General features: G+C 39.2%; 1 protein-coding gene across 1 annotated transcript; it reads left to right on the forward strand.

Annotated features, from left to right (window-relative positions):
* Positions 1-22486, forward strand: mfsd4aa (major facilitator superfamily domain containing 4Aa). Its single transcript, XM_079597122.1, has 10 exons — positions 1-822; positions 3630-3828; positions 5250-5486; positions 15505-15670; positions 15829-15944; positions 16045-16218; positions 17845-17992; positions 19190-19260; positions 19336-19456; positions 20880-22486. The coding sequence occupies exons 1-10, from the start codon at positions 587-589 to the stop codon at positions 20993-20995; spliced, it is 1584 nt and encodes a 527-aa protein (XP_079453248.1). The 5' UTR covers positions 1-586; the 3' UTR covers positions 20996-22486.
* The last annotated feature ends 1484 nt before the right edge of the window (positions 22487-23970 follow it).

Genomic DNA, 23970 nt, shown 5'->3' on the forward strand with positions numbered 1-23970 from the left:
GAATCATTTTGTTTTAGTGAATCGGTTCGCTTGAGTTACTAGTCGATAGTGTAATTTTGGGCACAAGCAAAAATCTCCTCCTGACATGGAATAATTTTAGCGACTCGATTCGCTTTAATTATACCAGTTTGTTCACTCAGTAGCGCTCCCTAAAGTCGATTATTGTAATTAAATATTTAGACAAATACTGTTCGTCATATGTTTGTGAATAGTGGTCTGTCTCAAATGTTGCTGGGAATCTGATGTGTTTTGGTGATTTTAATTTATGTAGCAGGCTCCATAATATCATCATTTCCTAAGGATTTTCTTTGACATAAAAACAAAACAAACAAAAAACATATAAAACACCGGTAACACACTTTATGCAAAACATAACTAAACTGTTTTAACAACGCGTCTCCATTAAGGAGTCGGTTTAACCAAATCTTTCAAAAGAACCGATTTCAATGAACAACTCGCGAATCGGTTGAGCATCACTCCGCGTTCACTCTGAACACGCGACTCTCAATTTGGACAAGTTTTCTCATCCCTAGGGTGAATTGCGGTGTGTAAATGCTGAAGAAACACCTCAGCAACTTTCTCCAGTATGAAGCATCTGCTTAATGAACGGATATGGGCTTTGTTCCGCAGTAACTGGCAGCATACTTTCACATACTGGATTGTGTTCTTCAGTTTTGGGCTCTGTGTCGCTTTTCTGGGTCCGACCATTCTGGACCTGAGATGTCAGACTCAGTCCACCTTACAGGAGATCACTCTGGTCTTCTTCTCACAACAGTTTTTACTCTTTATTGGAAGCACCATTGGTGGTTTCTTCAGTAAAACGTGAGTATTTTGAAGAAATACAGCTGTCTTTGCAATAGATTTATATTTTATTTCATTTCATTCTTGAGTGGTTTATGTCAAACTATGACATGCTGAAATTATTTTTAAAAACGTTTTAAATGTCCCAATTTGTCATGACCTTAATGGAATATAGAAAATGTAGACTATTTATACAATTCCAAATAATTTTAAATCAGGAAAAAAAAGAAGCCCTAAAGAGATACACTTTCTGGTATAAACATATAAATTGTATCCATTAATATCTATGCATAAAAAAGGTTAATTAACCTGTGTCAACATCCCTTAAATAATAATTTATTTATAAATGTGGTTTTACAATTTTAAGAAAAATATTTACTAGCATAGCCTACTTCCTCAAAAAAAAGAGGAACTGAAAAATATATATTTATTTACAATTTTAGCCTGTGCTGGAAATTGTATTTATTATGGCTGATGATTTACTGTATGTTATAATGGCTGAAATTAAAAACCATACTGCTTTGTGTGTATTGTAATCTGGATTCCACAAAAGCATTTTTTTTTAGCCTGAGACTTCAGGCGTGAAAGGGCCTTTACATAGCCAAAAATATAACTTTTTTTTGTTGTGGTTAAAAAACAAACAAGCAAGCCCAGCCCAGGTGAGAAAAATGAATGCAAAAGTAATGTAATGCATTACCTTTAAAAGGAACTTTCCCCAACACTGTGTATCTGAATTGGTAATCCATATGCTTTGCATAATATTTGTTTGTTTGTTTGTTTAAAAAAAAAATATATATATATATACATGTTTTACTTTCCCTAGACTTATGATTCAAACATTTCTGAAATGGTTGTCTTGAATGTTAAACTTGTAATGTCAGATGTTTTGTTTATCATGTATCTCGTACACTTCTTCATGTGATAAGGAATTTAAATGTGTCCTACCCATATGTAAATGTGATAGTAAACTATTATTGTATCGTTACAGATATGAATATCAGATTTCTTTGGGACTGATCAGTTTCTAACCCGTCCATGGCCTCGGCCTGTAGTGGTCATGTGCTCATTAAAGTCCTGCTTTCTCAGTTATCTGAGACTCGAGCCATAAAAACACACGCTGGCCTGCTGTTGTTTTGCCTGAAAGATAAAGAAATTCACTTTTGTATAGTTCGTTTTTGTAAGTGTTCCAAAAATGCTTTTCGCAGGAAAGGTTTGGAACAATATTTGCTCATTTAAAGTGACTTAATTTCACATTCAAGGAAGAATTGAAGAGTTTTACAGCTATATGTGTACTCAAATATTTCCTTGGCATAGTTATATATTTGTTTACAGTTTGTTTTGTTGGTTACTCTACAGTTCTAAGCCTGTACCACGGAAAATGTCCACGTATTAACTTAAAAACAGGTAAAACCATGCGAACAGTAGCGAGCATGGCTGTAGTTTCTTTCTCTTGCTTTAGTCATGTTTTGACCCTTTCCAATTGCTTTTATTTGGAAACTTGGCGTTACAGATACCGGTAGTCATCATATTACTTAATCTCTGTGGATTTGTGTATGGTTGATCTTTATCTCTTATTTTACAGTCCTGAATGTATTTAAACAGAGAACATTCTCCATGTTTACTTTTTCCTGTTTTGCTTTATGCTAATACAGTTTGTGGCTTGAAACTGGAAGAAAGTAAACTAGTGTCACGTACCGACTGGTATCATCTGCTATCAATAGAAGCAGCATTTGATAAGCCATGTAAACAGAACTGAATTGGGCCAAGGTGAAAATAATAAAGTCTGAGACGCCTGACTGAACAACTGACTCACCTGAGGCTATTTCAGGCGGGACCTTTTTGAAACTTTACTTTATACAGTACATATACATACTAAACGTGCTCAGTTTATCCACTTTAAAGAGGTGGTAAAGTATGATTTCACTTTTCTAACTGTAGTTAGTGTGTAATGTTACTGTTCGATCATAAACAACATCTGCAAAGTTACAACGCTCAAAGTTCAAAGCAAAGGAAGATATTTGCTTTTAAAGAAAAGGACTACAACAAACGGCTGGTAGGGACTACACGACATTCCTCCCGGGTTAGTGACATCAGCAACCCTAAAATGTACATAAGCCCCGCCCCCAGAACACAGTCCATGTTGAGAAGAGGAAGAGTTGTTGTAGTCGAGCACATTTGTGAGTCAGCTCAAACTTTAGCATCCATCTTTTCACATGCAATAGAAAGTCACTCTGTGTGCATCTCACAACAGTTCCTATACGAGCGATTTATAGATCAGCATGACAGAATATGCTAATTGAAGATGGTTAACTCCACATCAGCAACATAAATTCATCAACTAACCATTCAGAGACGTCCTGTTGCATTCTACGTGTTGTCACTTCTTCTTGAGTCTCTCCATCTTTGTCTGACTCCGCTTTAACATTAAAGGCAGAACAGTTTCTGTCATTTTAATTTATTCTGCGTGAGGTAATTGCAGCTGCTAACACACACGAGCTCTTGAAACCCCGCCCTCTGCAGCAGCTCATTTGCATTTAAAGGGCCAGGTACAAAACGGTGCGTTTTTGCAAATCCTCAAAAAGTGACAACTTTAACATGCTATTTAAAAATATCTGTGGAGCATTTTGTGCTAAACTTCACACACACACACTCTGCGGACATCCGAGATTTATTTTACATCTTGTGAAAATGGCATTTTACCACCCCTTTAAAAAGGTTTTAACCCTAAAAAAATGCGTTTGCGTATTCTTCATGCCACCAACCCTGACTACTTGAACTATTACTTTTGCCTTCTGTTTAAAACACAATGTCTTATTTATTTGTCTCAGGCTTGTGAGTTCTTTGTCAGCTTTGGCTGTGTCCACGCTCACCATCTCTGTGGTTTTTGCTGTCATCCCACTATGCCATAAGCTGATCCTGTTGGCGCTTGCCATGGCGGTGTCTGGTCTTGCCATGGGCATCATTGACACCATATCAAACCTACAACTGGTCAAGATCTACCAGAAAGACTCCACTGTTTTTCTGCAGGTCAGTGTATTCTGTATCTTGTCTGAAGAAGACACAAATCTTCTTTTAAAAAAGTTGTTACACACAATGTACACAATCATTTGCTTTAAACAAAAAATTCTGTTGTTATTCACCCACCCTAGAAAAACCAGTTTGACTTTTACAAAAGTATGTACATGTGGGAGTTATTATGAAAATGCCAGATCTGCTCATTCCAAAAGCATGATGATCACTGAAAGCAATTTTGCTTGGTTTGTTTAAAAAATATATTATTACAAATTAGGCCAGGATTTTAACCCTTTCTTTCAAATTAAATAAACATGGTAACTTGAGACCTTGAACATATCTTATTATATGTTTTTTTATATTTTTAAAAGTCTTATGCTGCATGTATTTGATCAGAACTACAGTAAAACTATAAAATATTATTACAATATAAAATAACTGTTTTAATATAGTTTCAAATGTAAAATGTATTCCTATGATGCAAATATGATGCAGTCTTCAGTGTCACATGATCCTTCAGAAATCATTCTAATATGATGATTTGCTGCTCAAGAAACATTTATTATTATTATCAATGTTGAAAAGAGTTATGAGAATGCTGCTAGAAAGTTCCTAACTTATAGTTATTATTTTTATTATATAGTTTAAAATGTATATTTATAAATGACTATGTAAGTGCTGTCAAATCGATTAATCGTGATTAATTGCATCTAAAAAGATTAGATTCTGGTATTTCAGTCAAATACAGTCTTTTTTCACTGAGTATAAAACACAATATACTTCAAATGTTATTCATAATAAGTAAATATGCACTACTTAAGTGACAGGACAAGGCGATGTTGCAACTGTGGAAGTCGTAGCTGCAGTCGCTCTCCCCTTGGCTCACAGAACCAGTTCATTGTCATTTTAAAGATTTCACGGATATTTTAAAAATTGGTGCTGTAAAAAACATTCTGTTCCAAGTAAAAAAGAAAACACACCCTCAGTGTACAAAAGGGTTAAAATGCTTAACAATAACAAATATTTAAGTGTGTGCGTGCGTGCGTGTGTGTGTGTGTGAGCATGTTTAGCTATACTTGTGAGGACCTATGTCCCCACAAGGATAGTTAAACTTGAGATTCCCTACTTTGTGTGAGTGAAAAATAATAGAATATAAATAATGCTAAAATAACACTGGATAACACATCAACGTTAAATAAATAATATAATTGATTATGTTTTGCATTAGGTTCATTAGCAGAACTATATGCTGTTTCAAGCATGATTGAATATTGGCACTTTATTGAATATTGGCCTATTTGTGAGCATCGTTTAAACACGCATCCAATCAGACGTTAGAACTGTGTTTTCGAAGTTGCTTAGTGAGAATCTTTATCAGAAAACGAACATCACTCTTGATTCTCCTCTTTATCTGGGTTGTCTCTGATCTCTTCCAGGCCCTTCACTTCTTTGTCGGTCTCGGGGCGTTAGTGAGTCCCCTCATCGCTGACCCCTTCCTGTCGGAGACCAGCTGTGTGATCGGGAACAGCAGTGCCAATACAACATCATTAACTCATCTGAGGCACAGGCTCGCGGGCAGACATGTGCACAACGTGTCCAGTGTCCGCCTTCACACCGAGGGAGAGGTGGTGACCAACGTTTCCTACGCCTTCTGGATCATGGCTATCATCAATGTAAGATCCATCAGTCTTGAGTTCTCAGTATTATTCAAATGATTTTAAGACTGGCATGCCATCAGAACACGAGCTAATGGTATTAAAGGAAACGTGATATTGAAGTTGTGTACGGTTAGTGTAGCTCCGTCTGCTCTAATGTCAAAGAGCCAGCTGGGAGGGTATTTGAATAAAAGAAATGAACTAAGATTGTCACCTTGCCAACTGCATGTCTGCATAAACACTGGCTGTAATGTCTCACGACTAAACTAGATAAATAGTGATAGTATAACTGACACACCTGGGGAATATAGACCTTATGAAGCGCCGCCTCTTTTCAGCGCTCCTTGTGTTCTGTCTTCAGGTTTGTATTTCCACAGCATGAAGGTGAGATCTTACGGATTTATGAATAAAACACTCATTTTAAAATCTTCCCTGATATTTGTCATGACATCCGCTTCAAACATTACAACGCTCATGATAACTTTTGTTAAAGGGCTGATGAACTGAGAAATCATATTTTCCTTGAGCTTTTGACATATAAGAGGTCATCATACTATAAGAATATCCTGTAAGTTTCAGAACTGAAAACTTCCTTGTTAGTCCAATAAAAGCTTTTATTGACAGCAGGCTCAGCGAACCACAGGTTCTTCAAAGTGGGGATCTATGACGTCACAGGGTATCAAACTCCGCCTCCGCAGAAGAAGAGCAATGCTGTTTAGCCCCGCCCACCGATTCACGAATTACATGAAACTCATTATAATATGCAAAACTGTTATCCAATCATAGCAGTGGGCGTTTACTTCCACGTCTTCAATGCATAAAAACTGAGTGTTTCAGGAGCTAGGCTCATAACCAGGGTGGAAAATAGCCTATTAATTATTAGGGCCCAAGCCTTGAAAAGGCGAAGGCCCTATTGTTTTTCTAAGGATTATTATTAGGGCCCAAGCCTTGAAAAGGCGAAGGCCCTATTGTTTTCCATGGGATTATTAGGGCCCAAGCCTTGAAAAGGCGAAGGCCCTATTGTTTTCCTCCGGATTATTATTTATTCTTCTTCTTCTTCTTCTTTATTATTATTATTATTTTACTACCTTTTGGGCACTTTTGGGGGCCTTAACGTGCTCAAAAACTCTTGAAACTTTGCACAAATGTCAGAACTCGCGGCCATCAGAGCCCGACTGAAGCTGGTACCCGGGCGTGGCAGGGGGGCTCGCCAGCGCCCCCTGGAATGGGATTCAAAAACATGTCCATATATCAAACACGCTTGCATGTAATAATATGAAACTCGGTACACATATAGATCTCATCGGGCCGAACAACTTTCGTGCTCTAAGTTTTACGCCAGTCCAACAGGAAGTCGGCTATTATGGGTTGTATGGAAACGCATGTTCTGGCATTTGAAACACTTCTCCTAGAGAATTCATCGGATGACCACGAAACTCGGTCAGCATGAAGCCAAGACATGGAGGATGCTAAATTGCGAGGGGATTTTTGATATCTCGAACGGTTTGGCCGTGGCGAGGAAACAAATTTATGGCGAATATTGGAAACAGGAAGTGTGTTATAACATCCTCATACATTAACTGATCTTGATGAAACTTCAGCAGTGTGTTCGCTGTAAGAGGCCGATCACATGGATGTGACTATTGTGAGTCAAAGTTATAGCGCCACCAACTGGCAGCAGGAAGTGTGTCACTTTCAAAATGCTTTGAAATCACCCTCTTATTTTTACCGATTTGCTTCAAACTTCATCTGTATAATGTAAACACACGGCAGATGTAGACCTGTGAAAGGATTATTGATATCTTAAATACTGTTGCCATGGCAACGCATCAAACTTTAATATTCTTTTTGGGTGCATTTGAGGCTCTTAACATGCTTCAAATTGCATGAAACTCAACATGCATATCAGATTTATTAGGTACTAGGCATGTGTGAAGTTTCAGAAACGGGCGCGGTGGAGGGGCTCAGTAGCGCCACCTTTAGTCAAAAATGGGGTATTAGTTTTACCTACAGTAACAAAAATCGGTATTTATATTTATCTCCCCGAGCCGGACAACTTTCTAATTGACAGTCATTAGCTCCGACCAACAGGAAGTCAGATATTTTGGTTTGAATGTGATTTGATGGGAATTTTGCCAGTCTCTCTCAGTGTCTGTGTGTGTGAGAGAGAGGAGGGGGGCTTTATTTTAACCCTTTCTCTGCTGTGTGGGACTTCTCGGGCACTTTTGGGGCCCTTAACGTGCTCGAAAACTCTTGAAACTTTGCACACAGGTCAGAACCTGCGGCCATCAGGGCTGGGCTGAAGCTGGTACCCGGGCGTGGCAGGGGAGCTCAACAGCGCCCCCTTGAACGTGGTCCGAAAAACTTGGTCCATATATCAAACACGTTTGCATGTAATAATATGAAACTCGGTACACATATAGATTTAATCGGGCCGAACAACTTTCGTGCTCTAAGTTTTACGCCAGTCCAACAGGAAGTCGGCTATTATGGGCTGTATGAAAATGCAAGCCCCTGGAATTTGATATACTCCTCCAAGAAAAATTATCCTATCGCCACCAAACTCGGTCAGCATGAAGTCAAGACATTGAGGACACTAAATTGCGGACGGATTTTTGATATCTCGAACGGTTTGGCCGTGGCGAGGAAACAAAGTTATGGCGAGAAAAGAAAAACACAATGTGTTATAACGTCTTCATACATTTATTGATCTTGATGAAACTTCAGCAGTGCGTTTGTTGTAAGAGGGCGATCACATGGATGTGACTATTGTGAGTCAAAGTTATAGCGCCACCAACTGGCAGCAGGAAGTGTGTTACTTTTAAGATACTTTTGACTAAAGTGGGTGGGTTATTTTTACCTACAGTCACAAAACTCGGTCTGTATATTGTGCTTATCGATCCGGACAACTTTCTCATTTACAGTCATTAGCTCCGACCAACAGGAAGTCAGATATTTTGGTTTGAATGTGGTTTTGTCTCTCTCTGACAGAGTTCCCCCTGCCATTCTCTGTGTGTGTGTGTGTGTGTGTGTGTGTGTGTGGGGGGGGGAGGGAGGGAGGGAGGGAGGGAGGGAGGGCACACACACAGACAGCCCCCCCCTTTTCTGTGTGTGTTTGGAGGGGAGCAGAAAGACTCACACTAGAGTGCGGATCGGGCCAAATTTTTCAGTCCGAGCCCGGCCCGCGTCCGACAGAGCAGTAACCGAACCCGACCCGAGCCCGACAGGCATAAAGATATTTATGTTCGAGCCCGACCCGAGCCCGACAGTTAAAATCCCATTTTTTTCTCATACTAATGACAATTGTACGTTTTTTTGTGTGGAAAGCCCGCTTTTATTAAGCAACTGTAGGAAGGCAATCGGAAATGTCAACAGGACAAGCGCATCAGCGCGCGGAGCAACAAGCGCTCTTAACACCTGGCGCGCGCACATTATGCACGCGTTTCGTTGTCACGGCTACATAAACAAATGTCCGCACACAGGAAGACGGATGTTATGGTAATATTTTACATGTATTTTAATCACAAAAACGAACGTTTGCATCAAGTGAAAGCATCAGGCACATCGGCTACCTACATAATAAGCTGTTTTAAATTTAAAATGTTCAATGCCTTATCGCGCTGATGTGACCGAGCCCGACCCGAACCCGAACATCATTTCTAAATATCTGTCCGAACCCGGCCCGGCCCGTCGGGTACCGGCGGGTCTCGTCGGGCTCGGGTCGGGTATCCATCCTCTAACTCACACTGATGCAAGCTCTAAAGCAGACTTCTTCTCGACAGTCAAAGCGGGGTTACGTTATTGCCCGTCGTGCACAGGAACCCGAAAGGCAACGGGGTGGCGGCTTTTTATATATATATATATATATATAAATATAGCTGCAAGCAGCGATGGAGGGCCCAAGCCGGTGGCAGCGCCAGCCCGGTGCCTTTAGTGTAACTAAAGGCACCAGGGTGGCGGTGCCACCGGCTTGGGCCCGTAATCGCTGCTTGCAGCTATATTTATATATATATATATTTATTTATTCTTCTTCTTTATTATTATTATATTACTACCTTTTGGGCACTTTTGGGGGCCTTAACGTGCTCAAAAACTCTTGAAACTTTGCACAAATGTCAGAACCCGCGGCCATTAGGGCCCGACTGAAGCTGGGACCCGGGCGTGGCAGGGGGGCTCGCCAGCGCCCCCTGGAATGGGATTCAAAAACATGTCCATATCTCAAACACGCTTGCATGTAATAATATGAAACTCGGTACACGTATAGATCTCATCGGGCCGAACAACTTTCGTGCTCTAAGTTTTACGCCAGTCCAACAGGAAGTCGGTTATTATGGGCTGTATGGAAACGCATGTTCTGGCATTTGAAACACTTGTCCTAGAGAATTCATCGGATGACCACGAAACTCGGTGTGCATGGAGTCAAGACATGGAGGATGATAAATTGCGAGGGGATTTTTGATATCTCGAACGGTTTGGCCGTGGCGAGGAAACGAATTTATGGCGAATATTGGAAACAGGAAGTGTGTTATAACATCCTCATACATTAATTGATCTTGATGAAACTTCAGCAGTGTGTTTGTTGTAAGAGGCCGATCACATGGATGTGACTATTGTGAGTCAAAGTTATAGCGCCACCAACTGGCAGCAGGAAGTGTGTCACTTTCAAAATGCTTTGAATTCACCCTCTTATTTTTACCCGATTTGCTTCAAACTTCATCTGTATAATGTAAACACACGGCAGATGTAGACCTGTGAAAGGATTATTGATATCTTAAATACTGTTGCCATGGCAACGCATCAAACTTTAATATTCTTTTTTAAAGATTTTGAGACTCTTAGCATACTTGAAATTGCATGAAACTCGACAGACACTTTACATTTATTGCCTAGAACACTTGTGCAAAGTTTCAGAAACGGGCGTGGTAAGGGGCTCAGTAGCGCCACCTTTAGTAAAAAATGGGGTATTAGTTTTACCTACAGTAACAAAAATCGGTATCTATATTTATCTCCCCGAGCCGGACAACTTTCTAATTTACAGTCATTAGCTCCGACCAACAGGAAGTCAGATATTTTGGTTTGAATGTGATTTGATGGGAATTTTACCAGTCTCTCTCAGTGTCTGTGTGTGTGAGAGAGGAGGGGGGCTTTATTTTAACCCTTTCTCTGCTGTGTGGGACTTCTCGGGCACTTTTGGGGCCCTTAACGTGCTCAAAAACTCTTGAAACTTTGCACAAATGTCAGAACCCGCGGCCATTAGAGCCGGACTGAAGCTGGTACCCGGGCGTGGCAGGGGGGCTCGACAGCGCCCCCTGGAACGCGGTCCGAAAACTTGGTCCATAAATCAAACACGCTTGCGTGGAATAATATGAAACTCGGTACACTTATAGATCTCATCGGTTCATATATCCTTCGTGCTCTGACTTTTTACCCCAGCCCAACAGGAAGTCGGCTATTTGACGTAGTTTAAAAAACACATGCAATGGAATTTAAAATACTCCTCCTAGAGAATTCAACCAATCACCACGAAACTCGGTGTGCATGAAGTCAAGACATGGAGAATGATAAATTGCCAGGGGATTTTTGATATCTCGAACGGTTTGGCCGTGGCGAGGAAACGAATTTATGGCGAGAAAAGAGAAACACGATGTGTGCTAACGTCTTCATACATTTATTGATCTTGATGAAACTTCAGCAGTGTGTTTGTTGTAAGAGGGCGATCACATGGATGTGACTATTATGAGTCAAAGTTATAGCGCCACCAACTGGCAGCAGGAAGTGTGTTACTTTCAAGATGCTTTTGACTAAAGTGGGGGGGTTATTTTTACCTACAGTCACAAAACTCGGTATGTATTTTGTGCACATCGAGCCTGACAACTTTCTCATTTACAGTCATTAGCTCCGACCAACAGGAAGTCAGATATTTTGGTTTGAATGTGGTTTTGTCTCTCTCTGACAGAGTTCCCCCTGCCATTCTGTGTGTGTGTGTGTGTGTGTGTGCGTGTGTGTGTGTGTGTGTGCGTGTGTGTGTGTGTGTGTGTGTGTGTGTGTGTGTGCGTGTGTGTGCGTGTGTGTGCGTGTGTGTGCGTGTGTGTGCGTGTGTGCGTGTGTGTGTGTCCGTCTGTCTGTCCGTCTGATATGTGCCCTCGATGTGCACTTTTGCAGAACCCACACTGATGCAAGCTCTAAAGCAGACTTCTTCTCGACAGTCAAAGCGGAGTTACGTTATTGCCCGTCGTGCACAGGAACCCTAAAGGCACCGGGGTGGCGGTTTATATATATATATATATATATATATATATATATATATATATATATATATATATATATATATATATATAAATAAATATAGCTGCAAGCAGCGATGGAGGGCCCTAGCCGGTGGCACCGCCACCTCGGTGCCTTTAGTGCAACTAAAGGCACCGGGGTGGCGGTGCCACCGGCTTGGGCCCGTAATCGCTGCTTGCAGCTATATTTATTTATATATATATATATATATATATATATATATATATATATATATATATATATATATATATTTCTTCTTCTTATTCTTCTTTATTATTATTATTATTATTTTACTACCTTTTGGGCACTTTTGGGGGCCTTAACGTGCTCAAAAACTCTTGAAACTTTGCACAAATGTCAGAACCTGCGGCCATTAGGGCCCGACTGAAGCTGGGACCCGGGCGTGGCAGGGGGGCTCGCCAGCGCCCCCTGGAATGGGATTCAAAAACATGTCCATATATCAAACACGCTTGCATGTAATAATATGAAACTCGGTACACGTATAGATCTCATCGGGCCGAACAACTTTCGTGCTCTAAGTTTTACGCCAGTCCAACAGGAAGTCGGCTATTATGGGCTGTATGGAAACGCATGTTCTGGCATTTGAAACACTTCTCCCAGAGAATTCATCCGATGACTACGAAACTCAGTGTGCATGAAGTCAAGACATGGAGGATGCTAAATTGCGAGGGGATTTTTGATATCTCGAACGGTTTGGCCGTGGCGAGGGAACGAATTTATGGCGAATATTGGAAACAGGAAGTGTGTTATAACATCCTCATACATTAACTGATCTTGATGAAACTTCAGCAGTGTGTTCGCTGTAAGAGGGCGATCACATGGATGTGACTATTGTGAGTCAAAGTTATAGCGCCACCAACTGGCAGCAGGAAGTGTGTCACTTTCAAAATGCTTTGAAATCACCCTCTTATTTTTACCGATTTGCTTCAAACTTCATCTGTATAATGTAAACACACGGCAGATGTGGACCTGTGAAAGGATTATTGATATCTTAAATACTGTTGCCATGGCAACGCATCAAACTTTAATATTCTTTTTTAAAGTTTTTGAGACTCTTAGCATACTTGAAATTGCATGAAACTCGACAGACACTTTACATTTATTGCCTAGTACACTTGTGCAAAGTTTCAGAAACGGGCGTGGTAAGGGCCTCAGTAGCGCCACCTTTAGTCAAAAATGGGGTATTAGTTTTACCTACAGTAACAAAAATCGGTATTTATATTTATCTCCCCGAGCCGGACAACTTTCTAATTTACAGTCATTAGCTCCGACCAACAGGAAGTCAGATATTTTGGTTTGAATGTGATTTGATGGGAATTTTGCCAGTCTCTCTCAGTGTCTGTGTGTGTGAGAGAGGAGGGGGGCTTTATTTTAACCCTTTCTCTGCTGTGTGGGACTTCTCGGGCACTTTTGGGGCCCTTAACGTGCTCGAAAACTCTTGAAACTTTGCACACAGGTCAGAACCCCTGGCCATCAGGGCCGGGCTGAAGCTGGTACCTGGGCGTGGCATGGGGGCTCGACAGCGCCCCCTGGAATGGGATTCGAACACTTGTCCATATATCAAACACGCTTGCATGAATAAGTATGAAACTCGGTACACATATAGATCTCATCGGGCCGAACAACTTTCGTGCTCTAAGTTTTACGCCAGTCTAACAGGAAGTCGGCTATTATGGGTTGTATGAAAACGCATGCCCCTGGAATTTGATATACTCCTCCAAGAAAAATGATCCTATCGCCACCAAACTCGGTCAGCATGAAGTAAAGACATTTAGGACGCTAAATTGCGGACGGATTTTTGATATCTCGAATGGTTTGGCCGTGGCGAGGAAACGAAGTTATGGCGAGAAAAGAAAAACACAATGTGTTATAACGTCTTCATACATTTATTGATCTTGATGAAACTTCAGCAGTGTGTTTGTTGTAAGAGGGCGATCACATGGATGTGACTATTGTGAGTCAAAGTTATAGCGCCACCAACTGGCAGCAGGAAGTGTGTTACTTTCAAGATACTTTTGACTAAAGTGGTGGGGTTATTTTTACCTACAGTCACAAAACTCGGTCTGTATATTGTGCTTATCGATCCGGACAACTTTCTCATTTACAGTCATAAGCTCCGACCAACAGGAAGTCAGATATTTTGGTTTGAATGTGGTTTTGTCTCTCTCTGACAGAGATCCCCCTGCCATTCTCTCTGTGTGTGTGGGGGGAGGGGGGGGGGAGGGAGGGCACACATACAGACAGCCCCCCCTTTTCTGTGTGTGTTTGGAGGGGAGCAGAAAGACTCACACTGATACAAGCTCTAAAGCAGACTTCTTCTCGACAGTCAAAGCGGGGTTAGGTTATTGCCCGTCGTGCACAGGAACCCGAAAGGCAACGGGGTGGCGGCTTTTTATATATATATATATATATATATATATATATATATATATATATAAATATAGCTGCAAGCAGCGATGGAGGGCCCAAGCCGGTGGCACCTCCACCCTGGTGCCTTTAGTGCAACTAAAGGCACCGGGGTGGCGGTGCCACCGGCTTGGGCCCGTAATCGCTGCTTGCAGCTATATTTATTTATATATATATATATATATATATATATATATATATATATTTCATTTTGATGTTTTTACATGTAAAAACCAAGCGAATGTCATAAGTTGACCTCAGACAACAATATGAAAAAATGAAAAGCCAGTTCATGACCCCTTTAACTCTACAATCAGTACATCCACTTAACCAGCTAATTATTCTTTGAAAGAGATGATTATTATTAGCTGTGCTCATTTATCTGGCGCATAGGGTCAATGTGTATATATGTGTATATATATATCTTTTTTTTTTCTCACTTTTCAATCAATATACCGTACCATTAAAAAAGATTAGGGTAAAAAAAAATTATACTTTTATTCAGCAAGGATACATTAAATTGATCAAAAGTGACAGTAAAGACATTTATAATATTACAAAAGATTTATATTTCAAATAAATGCTGTTCTTTTGAACTTTGTAAAAAAAGAATCACTGTTTCCACAAAAATATTAAGCAGCTCAAATGTTTTCAACATTGATAACAATCATAAATGTTTCTTGACCATCAAATCATAATATTTGAATTATTTCTGAAGATTAATGTGACACTGAAGACTGGAGTAATGCATCACAAGAAAATAATTCATTTTACTATATATTCAAATAGAAAACAAAACAATTTCTTTAAATTACTGTTTTTACTGTATTTTTGAGCAAATAAATCTTAGTGCGCTTAAAAGACTTCTTTCCAAAACATTGAAAAAATCACAATGGCCGTATATCTATAGTATATATATATTATAATAAAAATGAATTACATTTTTTTAAAATGTATGTTCATGCAAGTACACAAATGCTAGTTAAATAATCAACTGGTGTCTTCCACTGAATGAGTACTAAATGAACAAGAATAATATTTGGATATTTTCTTATAAATTTATTTGAGAAAATATTTCCCTTATATATATTTTCCCCAACTGTTTGAAACAACTGGTTCTAATCTGACAGAATCTGAAGTTTAAATTCACCTTTTTTTGTAGTCAAATGCATTTACACAATAATGTTTTAGTTAATACTGCTGTTTGAGGTTATATAGTTTCCATCAAGACTTCTTTTAAAGAGTTTTATGAATGCTTATTGGTTCCATAATGAATCAGAAATCCCTAATTGTCCCTGTCTTTATACTCTGTGTTGTCTTGTAGCTTCCTGTACCCATCGCAATATTCATCCTGATGTATCGTGAGCGGTTGTTCGCCTGCGGATCAGACCCCAGTCGACGTTTACTAGATGGAGACGTGCTAGCGATGAAGACCTGGGGAACCGCAGGTCTGACAGAAGACGATGGACATCAGAAAGAGTCTTCCAGAAGTAAGACTGTGAGCCCGACGGCACTTCTGCACCACTGACGTTGATGAAATAATGACCATGTTGGATCAGACATGAAGTCAGAAACGTGCCGTTAGATGTTCATAACAGCCGGAAAGGATGTTGTTGTAATCTTCCCGCTCTTCTGTCTGTCTCCACAGGCCACATAGGCTTGTTCAGCTGCTGTCTCCTTGGCAACGCCAACAGCTTTCCACTGTCTTTCTTTTGGATCCATATCCTCGGGGGTCTGGTGCTCTTCTTTTCTGACGGTATAGTGGTAAGCAGGATTAGCACTTCACAGCCGGTTCAGCTCTGTAATTTAAGAGCATTTGCTTAATTACTTGAACTCATGTATTATTGAACGTCTCGCTCCTCAGGGCTCATACACAGGCTTTGTGTACAGCTACGCAGTGGCGCCCCCTATGGATCTCCCTCACAAGACCGCCGGGTACTTGACCTGCGTCTTCTGGGCGGCGATTACCGTCGGCCGCCTGTCCGCCATACCTCTGTCTTACCACTTTAAACCCATCCGACTGCTCATCGTCAATCAGGTGTGTACATGAAAGTATTGTGTAATAATGTGGAAAACGTTGTTGCTAAGTCACTTGTAATTGTAAGACAGATTTTTTATATATAAACTAGCGTCCAAAATTTTGTGGTCAGTAATATTTTTTCCTTTTTTTTTTTTTGGTTTGGTAGGTCTTTTTTTGTGTGTGTGTGTGTGAAAATGTGAGAAATGACAAAAGACATGACATAACATAGTAGGGGGGGAAAGGCTAAATAAATATACCAAAACCAGAGATAAACATATGAACAAACATAGAATGTGTAGTGCAAAGATATTCCTTAGGCCTTCAATATATGAGAGAAAAAAGTATGAGAATATTTTTTTAAAGAAAGTTTTTGAAATAAGTCTCTAATGCGCACCAGAACAGCTTTTGTTTGATCAAAAATACACTACAACTGAAAACTTTTGAAACATTATTAAAAAATTTTGTAACATTACAAATATTTTTTGAATATATCAGTTTGAAAATGTTTTAAAATTTAATTTATTCCTGTGATCAAAGCTGTGATAAGTATCATTACTCCATTCTTCAGTGTCACATGATCCTCCAGAAAGCATTCTGATATGCAGCTCAAAGAACATATATTATATCGTTATTATTATTAACATTATTATTAAATGTCTTTACTGTCACTTTTGATCAATTTAATGCGTCCTTGCTGAATAAAAGTATTTGTTTCTTTTAAATCTTACTTACTCCAGACTTTTGAATAGTAGTAAATCACGGCTTCTAAATGTATATTAAGCATAATTTTCAACATTGATAATAATCAGAAATGTTTCGTGAGCACCAAATCAGCATATTAGAATGATTTCTGAAGGATCATGTGACACTGAAATAAATTACATTTAACTATATATCAAAATGATCGAAAAAAACGATAGAGTTTTTACTGTATTTTTGATCAAATGAATACAGCATTGGTGAGCAGAAGATATTTTTTCAAAACCAAAAAAAATCAAAATCAAAACTTTTGCCCATTGATGAAAGTAAAATTGTGAAAATGAACAGAAATAAACGAATAGTCTCATAGTAAATGAATACAAATATTTAATTTTATGATTAATATTCATTTATTTGAATCTTTTGGCAGTTTTGATCATCAGTACACAGTATCATAATGAATGCGTTGTAGAAATGTGATGGAAATTTCCAAGTTCATTCTTATGGGATGATCTGTGAAACGTGTCTGATTTGGCAACAGTAACCAAGGGGGGGGCGGAGCTTAGCGAAGCATCATTTATCAGTCCACTAGTCTCTCCTCAGTCACTTCACAGACTCGTGTTAAATCCAGTGGACTATAAAAGTGGTTCACTCTATCAAAAGAAGGTGTGTCACCCACGACGCACCAAGGGAACCGGCGGACGGGAACAAACATCCTTATTCTGCATCCTGCTCTGCCCTGTCCAGTTGGGACATTTGTTTATCTGGTGTGTGTGAGGCTCCTTTGTCATTTCACGCTTTTATTTGCGGCAAAAGTTTATGACAGCGGGCCGCTTCATTTCCGTTCCTCGGCAGATAAAGCAGGGGTGTTCACCTCACTAATAAAGGCTTTGTTGCTGGAGCGTGTCCAAAAATGCAAATGCTCTCCCTTGTGTTGTGTCGTAGGTGGGTGTGATCGTCACACTTCTCCTGCTGCTGATCTTCTCCAACAGCAGTGTGTTCCTCTTCATCGGCACCTGCGGTCTCGGCCTGTTTATAAGCAGTGTTTTCCCCTGCATGCTAGCGCTCACCGAAGACATCCTGGAGTATAAAGGTATTGCGACAGATGGACCGCCGCTGTCTCCGGCAATGTTAAATCTCCACCTTTTCTACGGCTTTTATTGATTCGACTGTAGCCATTGGTGGTTTTGCAGTATTTACTCATGGTTTACTCGAGGTTTATTGCTGGGACGAAGGCAACAGGAGCCGCCCTGTTTAATTCTTCGCTGTTGGCCTTTGGCTTTATTCGGCCTGACAGGTCTTGTGTCTTACTGCGGAGACAATCCTTTTTAAACCCAGCGGTCAAAGCCTCTGGGAGGAATTATTTTGAGATAAATGGCTAATTACTGAGCGCTCTCTGTACGCTGCAACTTTGGGGGTTGGTTGGGGTAGAGTGATTAAAGGTATCATTAAAAATATCCTGCAGATCTGGACCTGAGATGAACGGTTGCAGCTGTAGCAGATGTTACAAATGCTGCATATGAATCCAAAGATGAGATGAACCACTTGAAGAAAAATAAATGGGAGAAGTCCCATCGCTGCTTTGAGCTAAAAGAGCCAATCAGTGTGTTGATAGAGACATCATCGGTGGGTTAAACGGACCTGCCTTAAAATGCAGTGTGAGTTTGTGTAGGGCTGCAATATTGCAATAATCAAATTACATTTTAGTAAATGCACTGCGTGTTTGAGGGTTATTTTGGGTTTCTTATAAAATGGGCATTTGAGAACGCAACATGCGTCAAATAAATATTTTTTCCCAAACTTGTCAGCAAGAAGCTTTAATGATGGTTTAATGTTAAAAATTATGAAATGAAGAGCCATAAATATAAGTATTGTAATTGTACAGTTGTACTGTAAAATACAATTATCATCATATATTACTCGATTTTATTTTACAGTAAAATATTTATTAATATTTTTGGGGTAAATATTATTATTACAATTATTATTTTCATATCACAAAATCCTCTGCCAAATTGTGCATACCTACAGACAAGCACCCTTTCTTTTAAATCACAATCGGAAATTTTTGAATGGGAAAAAAATACCATTTAGGTTTTTCCCCAACTCGCACGCTCTTAAGTTAGCGTCATTATCTGAAGTTTGGTACAATTGTCATTACATTTCATTGGTAATTTGAATGTAACTGCAACATAATCTTGACAAATGGTTTGAGTTTGAAGTATTTTTATACTTATCGCCAGACTGTTGGCAAGATGGCGGCAGATGAGTTGTTTTGTGTCGTCTTCAGGTTGTGCCACGGCGGTGCTGGTGACCAGTGCAGGGATGGGAGAGATGGTCCTCCAGGTGCTCGTGGGTTCGGTAGGTCTGAGGAGTTGAACCCATGTCCTTGCCGTCGCGAGTAATTGTACTGATTTGAGTCTCGTCCTCCCTCAGGTGATGCACAGTCATGGCAGCTTCAGCTTCCTGTTGTGCGGAATGATCTTCGGCTGCCTGGGATTCGTATTCTTCGTTTTGCTGTTCTTCGTCCAGCAAAGTCACAAAAACGTCACGGAAGGTGTGCTGACTCTCTGAATGCACATAATCATACCCGAATCTGTGGACTTTTTCTAATGCATTTAGTGCAGGGGTGTCAAACTCATTTTAGGTTGGGAAAAATATAACATATATAATAATGTGCGTGCCGCATTACCTTTTTTAAAACCTAGTGCACTGACAATTAGCCTACATTATTATTATTAACCATACAAACTACAAATTAATAAAACACACTGCTCTGTGAAAACGTTTTTTTTTCATGGATGATTCTGATTTTTTTTTTTTTTTTTTACAAACCAATTGGCCAATTCCGATACCGGTTGCAGATTTCTTTTTTTAAGTACATGTATTTGTTGTTTATTTGCTCTATAATATCTGTAGCCATTTGAAATGAGGTAACCACTTAATTCAATCAAGATCTTAACAAAAATGTTACACATGTAGCATAAGCAGTTTTTATTTATTTATTTAAATTAGATTGTAAAATTTCAAGATTTAAAGCAAAAACCAGAATGGTCTGACTTTTGTTTTGTGAAATTAAATTATGCTAGAAGACACCTGCACAAAACTAGAACAGCGGACAGACTGAATGAAACGGCAACTTCCCTCTCTGTCAGTAGATGGCGCTTATGGAACCGCAGCAATATCACGTTTCCTTGTTTATTGCTGTACACAAAGCAGTCTATAAACACTACTTTATATGGAGGTGAAGACACTTCCCTTTCATAGATACATTCATATAAACCCCTACCCCCATTTCAATATTTATATATTTTTTCCTATATTTCACAAACTGAGTTTTCTGTGCCCGGTAGTTTTTGCTGTGCTGGCACCTCTGTGTTGTCCTGTTCGCGTCCGTCTTCAACGTGTCTGCACTGTTGACATCCTAGACTTATTACGTAATAGTCAATAATATTAAGATGTAATATTCCCACACAAATTACATTTTGGGAAAAGATTGTCAAAGCAGTTTGTGTGTAAGTCTGGAATAGAGATTGGCCAAAATAAAACTTAAAATTATCCCGATTTATGGCCGGTCGACTGATGCATCTCTATTTCAAAAGTTTGACACCCCCGATTTAGCGGATACTTTTAATCAAAGCAACTGGGAGTCGAAGCTATGACCTTGGTGTTGAGGGTGCCATGCTCTGCCAGTTGAATAAAAATAGTCTTGTCCTGTGAGCTAAAACCAATACGGTTTGGCCTTAAGGAATGGCAACTTCGGTCATGGAGGGCCAATAATCGAACTAACCAATCGAACACACCTGAACCAGAGTGAACTAGAAAACTAGAGTTTTTAATCAGGGTTTGCAGCTAATCTCTGCAGGACAGTGGCCTGAAGTTCCCCATCCCTGGTTTGGCTTATCGAATAACACTGCTCATTCGTTTGTGAGATGCAGAGGTCACTTTCTAACATATTTTCTCTATTATTTCTCCTACAGCTTTCCCCAATAACTCCTATACGGAAAGACTTGAGCAAAATGGGATCAAGACCTGTTCTGCTGCGGTGCCGAACTCGTGGGACATGTCAAAGCGGAAAGCATCCATCGATCCTTAACAACGGAGAAGCTGGATGAAAATAATGACAGGAGCAAATGGGCAATGGTGTCGTTGACTCAGGGACATGATCGACATATCCTACAATCATGCAAATCATTGATGATTTCGCAGCTAAAAAAAGCAACATGGAGTGTTAAGAGATCTTGAGCCAAAGGTTTATTTTTGTATTTAAATATGTTTGCTGAATGAATGAATGAATGTGCAAATGTCATAATCGAATCATATTGATGGCTGCGGTGTCATGTTATGTGCAATACAAAATCTTTTCTAACAAGAAATGCTTTAGTGTTTATTGTCAGAAACACACTGACCAATCGAATTGAATACAGCTGGTGCTTGAAGAGGATGGGTATCATTGGATCACATTAACAATATAAAAATATTATGTAAAGGATTTAAATGAATAATTTGGGTGGGTTACATTAATTTTGTTCTCCGTGACCTCGTTTAAATCCTACTGCCGCTCCGTCTAATGCACAGATCAGTTGCCAATTTCTTCTCTGCCAAAGCCGATGTGCTCTCAACACGATTGTGGTGAAGAGATAAAGGTCACACAAGGACACATCCTACTGTCTTCCTGGAAAAGTTTCCTTGTGTTGTGTCGTGTGGCTTCAGGTCCGCCGGTCCCTCTAAAGCCAGTGACCTCGGCGTTCAGGTGGGCGGACGTGAGTGCGAGAGGTTGATGTGTCAGCGGATTGCTCTTGGCCTGGGTAAAACTGTATTTGTGTGTTCTGGTTTCCGCAGGTGTCAAACATGCTAACGTTAACACAATTGCTGCATTAATGAGGTCGGCTTTCTGCAGCTGTATTTGATGAAGACACAGGCCAAAAAAGTTATACATTTGTTTTTTATAGAAATCTTCCTTCCCTTCAAAACATCCACAGATTAGTACAACAGGAACGCCAATGAACATAGATTTGTAAACATTTGAGCTGGTAGAGAGAGATGATCTGAAAATACATTTGCACAAAAATATAGAAAACATTTGGTGACAATATTGTACCATTACAGTTAAATGTCACACTTTTAATTATAACATCCTTTTTCTTTCACATAGTTTTGCTCATGAGATACAAAATATTGTTCAAAATACAGTGCAGTCATGACATTTACAGGATGAGAAGATTGATTCTGTTCCAGGGCGGTGTCTTAAAGTTTAGCATTGGCACTTTCCATGAATAGGGTATAAAAAAGGAATCTAAATTCTGCAGAAAAAGTTTGTTCACCTCAGAAGGATATTTAAGGTATTAAATACATTATTATAAGTTGTTTAATTTTCTATTGTGTCTAGCATTTTCCTTTTATTCCATTATCAGAATTTGGAAAAAATCTGAATACAGTTTTAAAACCCGATGTGTAGCTTTTGTTGTGATTTCTTGCTATAAAAGTGAAATATAATTACTTAATTGTTCAGACACCAGAGGATAGTTTCTTTGGCCCATATGTTGGTTTGTAGTCAATAAAAAACATGTCATATAAACGAATAAAATATATTTCTTTTTCAGAATTGATAAGAATAAAGTTAACACTACAATGTGTACAAATTGACAGTGGAATGAGATTATGTAAATGCCTATTCTGTCATTCTAATGAAGAGTCTAAATAGTGTGACAATTTTATAGAATGTTTAATTTTTGCAATGGTTGAAAATCATGTGGTAATAGACTCTTAAAGGGATAGTTCACCCAAAAACAAAAATGGTGTCTAATTATTCATGTTGTTCCAAACCCGTAAAACTTTCATTCATTTTCTGAACACAAATAAGATATTCTTTGATGAAATCTATGCAACTACCTATTTGATGCTTAAAAGAGTTCATAAAGAGATAGTAAAACTTATCCATATGAATTGAGCGGTTTAGTTCAAAGAGAAGAGATTCGATGGCTTTATATGAGGCTTTTTTTTTAAAAAAAAATCTTAATTTGTGTTTGGAACAACATGAGGGTGAGTAATTAATAACAAAATTTTCATTTTTGGGTGAACCATCCCTTTAAGCAACAGCTAAATGTTACATAATAACAGTAAATAATTATTTCTATAATTAATTGAATATCAATTACTTTTCAAGCTATGTTAGACAATATTTTATTTAACACAATAGTTCTCTCTAAAATATCATCATTAGCCTTAATTGCTTTAAAAAAAATTGATACCCTACTCGTGAAAAGTGCAATTTCTCAACATTTATTTTCAAGTGTAGTAAAATACAGGGCTTTTAGACTTTAGGGAGTAAGAGAAAATATACTGTTAGTAATCATGAATTTTTTTTTTTTTTTGCCAGAAAATCTTTAAATTCATTACAAAATCTCTGCAGAAAATAGCTTGAATGTGTAGTGGCAATTTTAATCTTTTCTTTGTTTATTTTGTTTTCTCAATGATAATATATGAATGCCATGTGTTCTGTATTTTGAGCTTTATGTTGTAACGCTGATACAGCTGTATGGGTGTGAGCCCGAGAATGATCTGTGTTTTAAGTTCCCATGCTGGGGGAAGCTGTTCTTGCTTGTATAAACGGTGGGGGTGATGGTTTCCCCTTGCATTATAAAGTAGCAGGCCAAGCTCTCTTGAGGAGAAAGTCGCAGTATCTGTCTGTCTCTGACTCTGGCCTTGCAGCCTGGCTGCAGGGCTGGGGTCAGGCAACCATTTTCTCGCATGAATAAATTACTTTTCTTTTTAAATACAATTTGGATCTTGACGTCTCTTTGCCTGGGAATGCTGAGTTTAGTAATTGTTTTTGCCACAACAATTTGGTGTCAGAAGTGAGGATTCCGTGAGGAAAATTCTTCTCCTGGTCCTGAGACGGAGTTGACGGAGTGAATCGCCCCGGTACCAGGTACTGGTCTCATACCTCGACGGTTTGAGAAATAGAGCTCAACAGGTTACGAGAGAGAGAGACAACTCCTGATTTCAGGGCCAGAGAAGAATCCTCACCGGGATCAGAAAGAACTGGTGGCAGTGCATCTTCTCAGGTAA

This window comes from Phoxinus phoxinus (assembly GCF_949152265.1).
Source record: "Phoxinus phoxinus genome assembly, chromosome: 22".
NCBI lineage: Eukaryota > Metazoa > Chordata > Actinopteri > Cypriniformes > Leuciscidae > Phoxinus > Phoxinus phoxinus.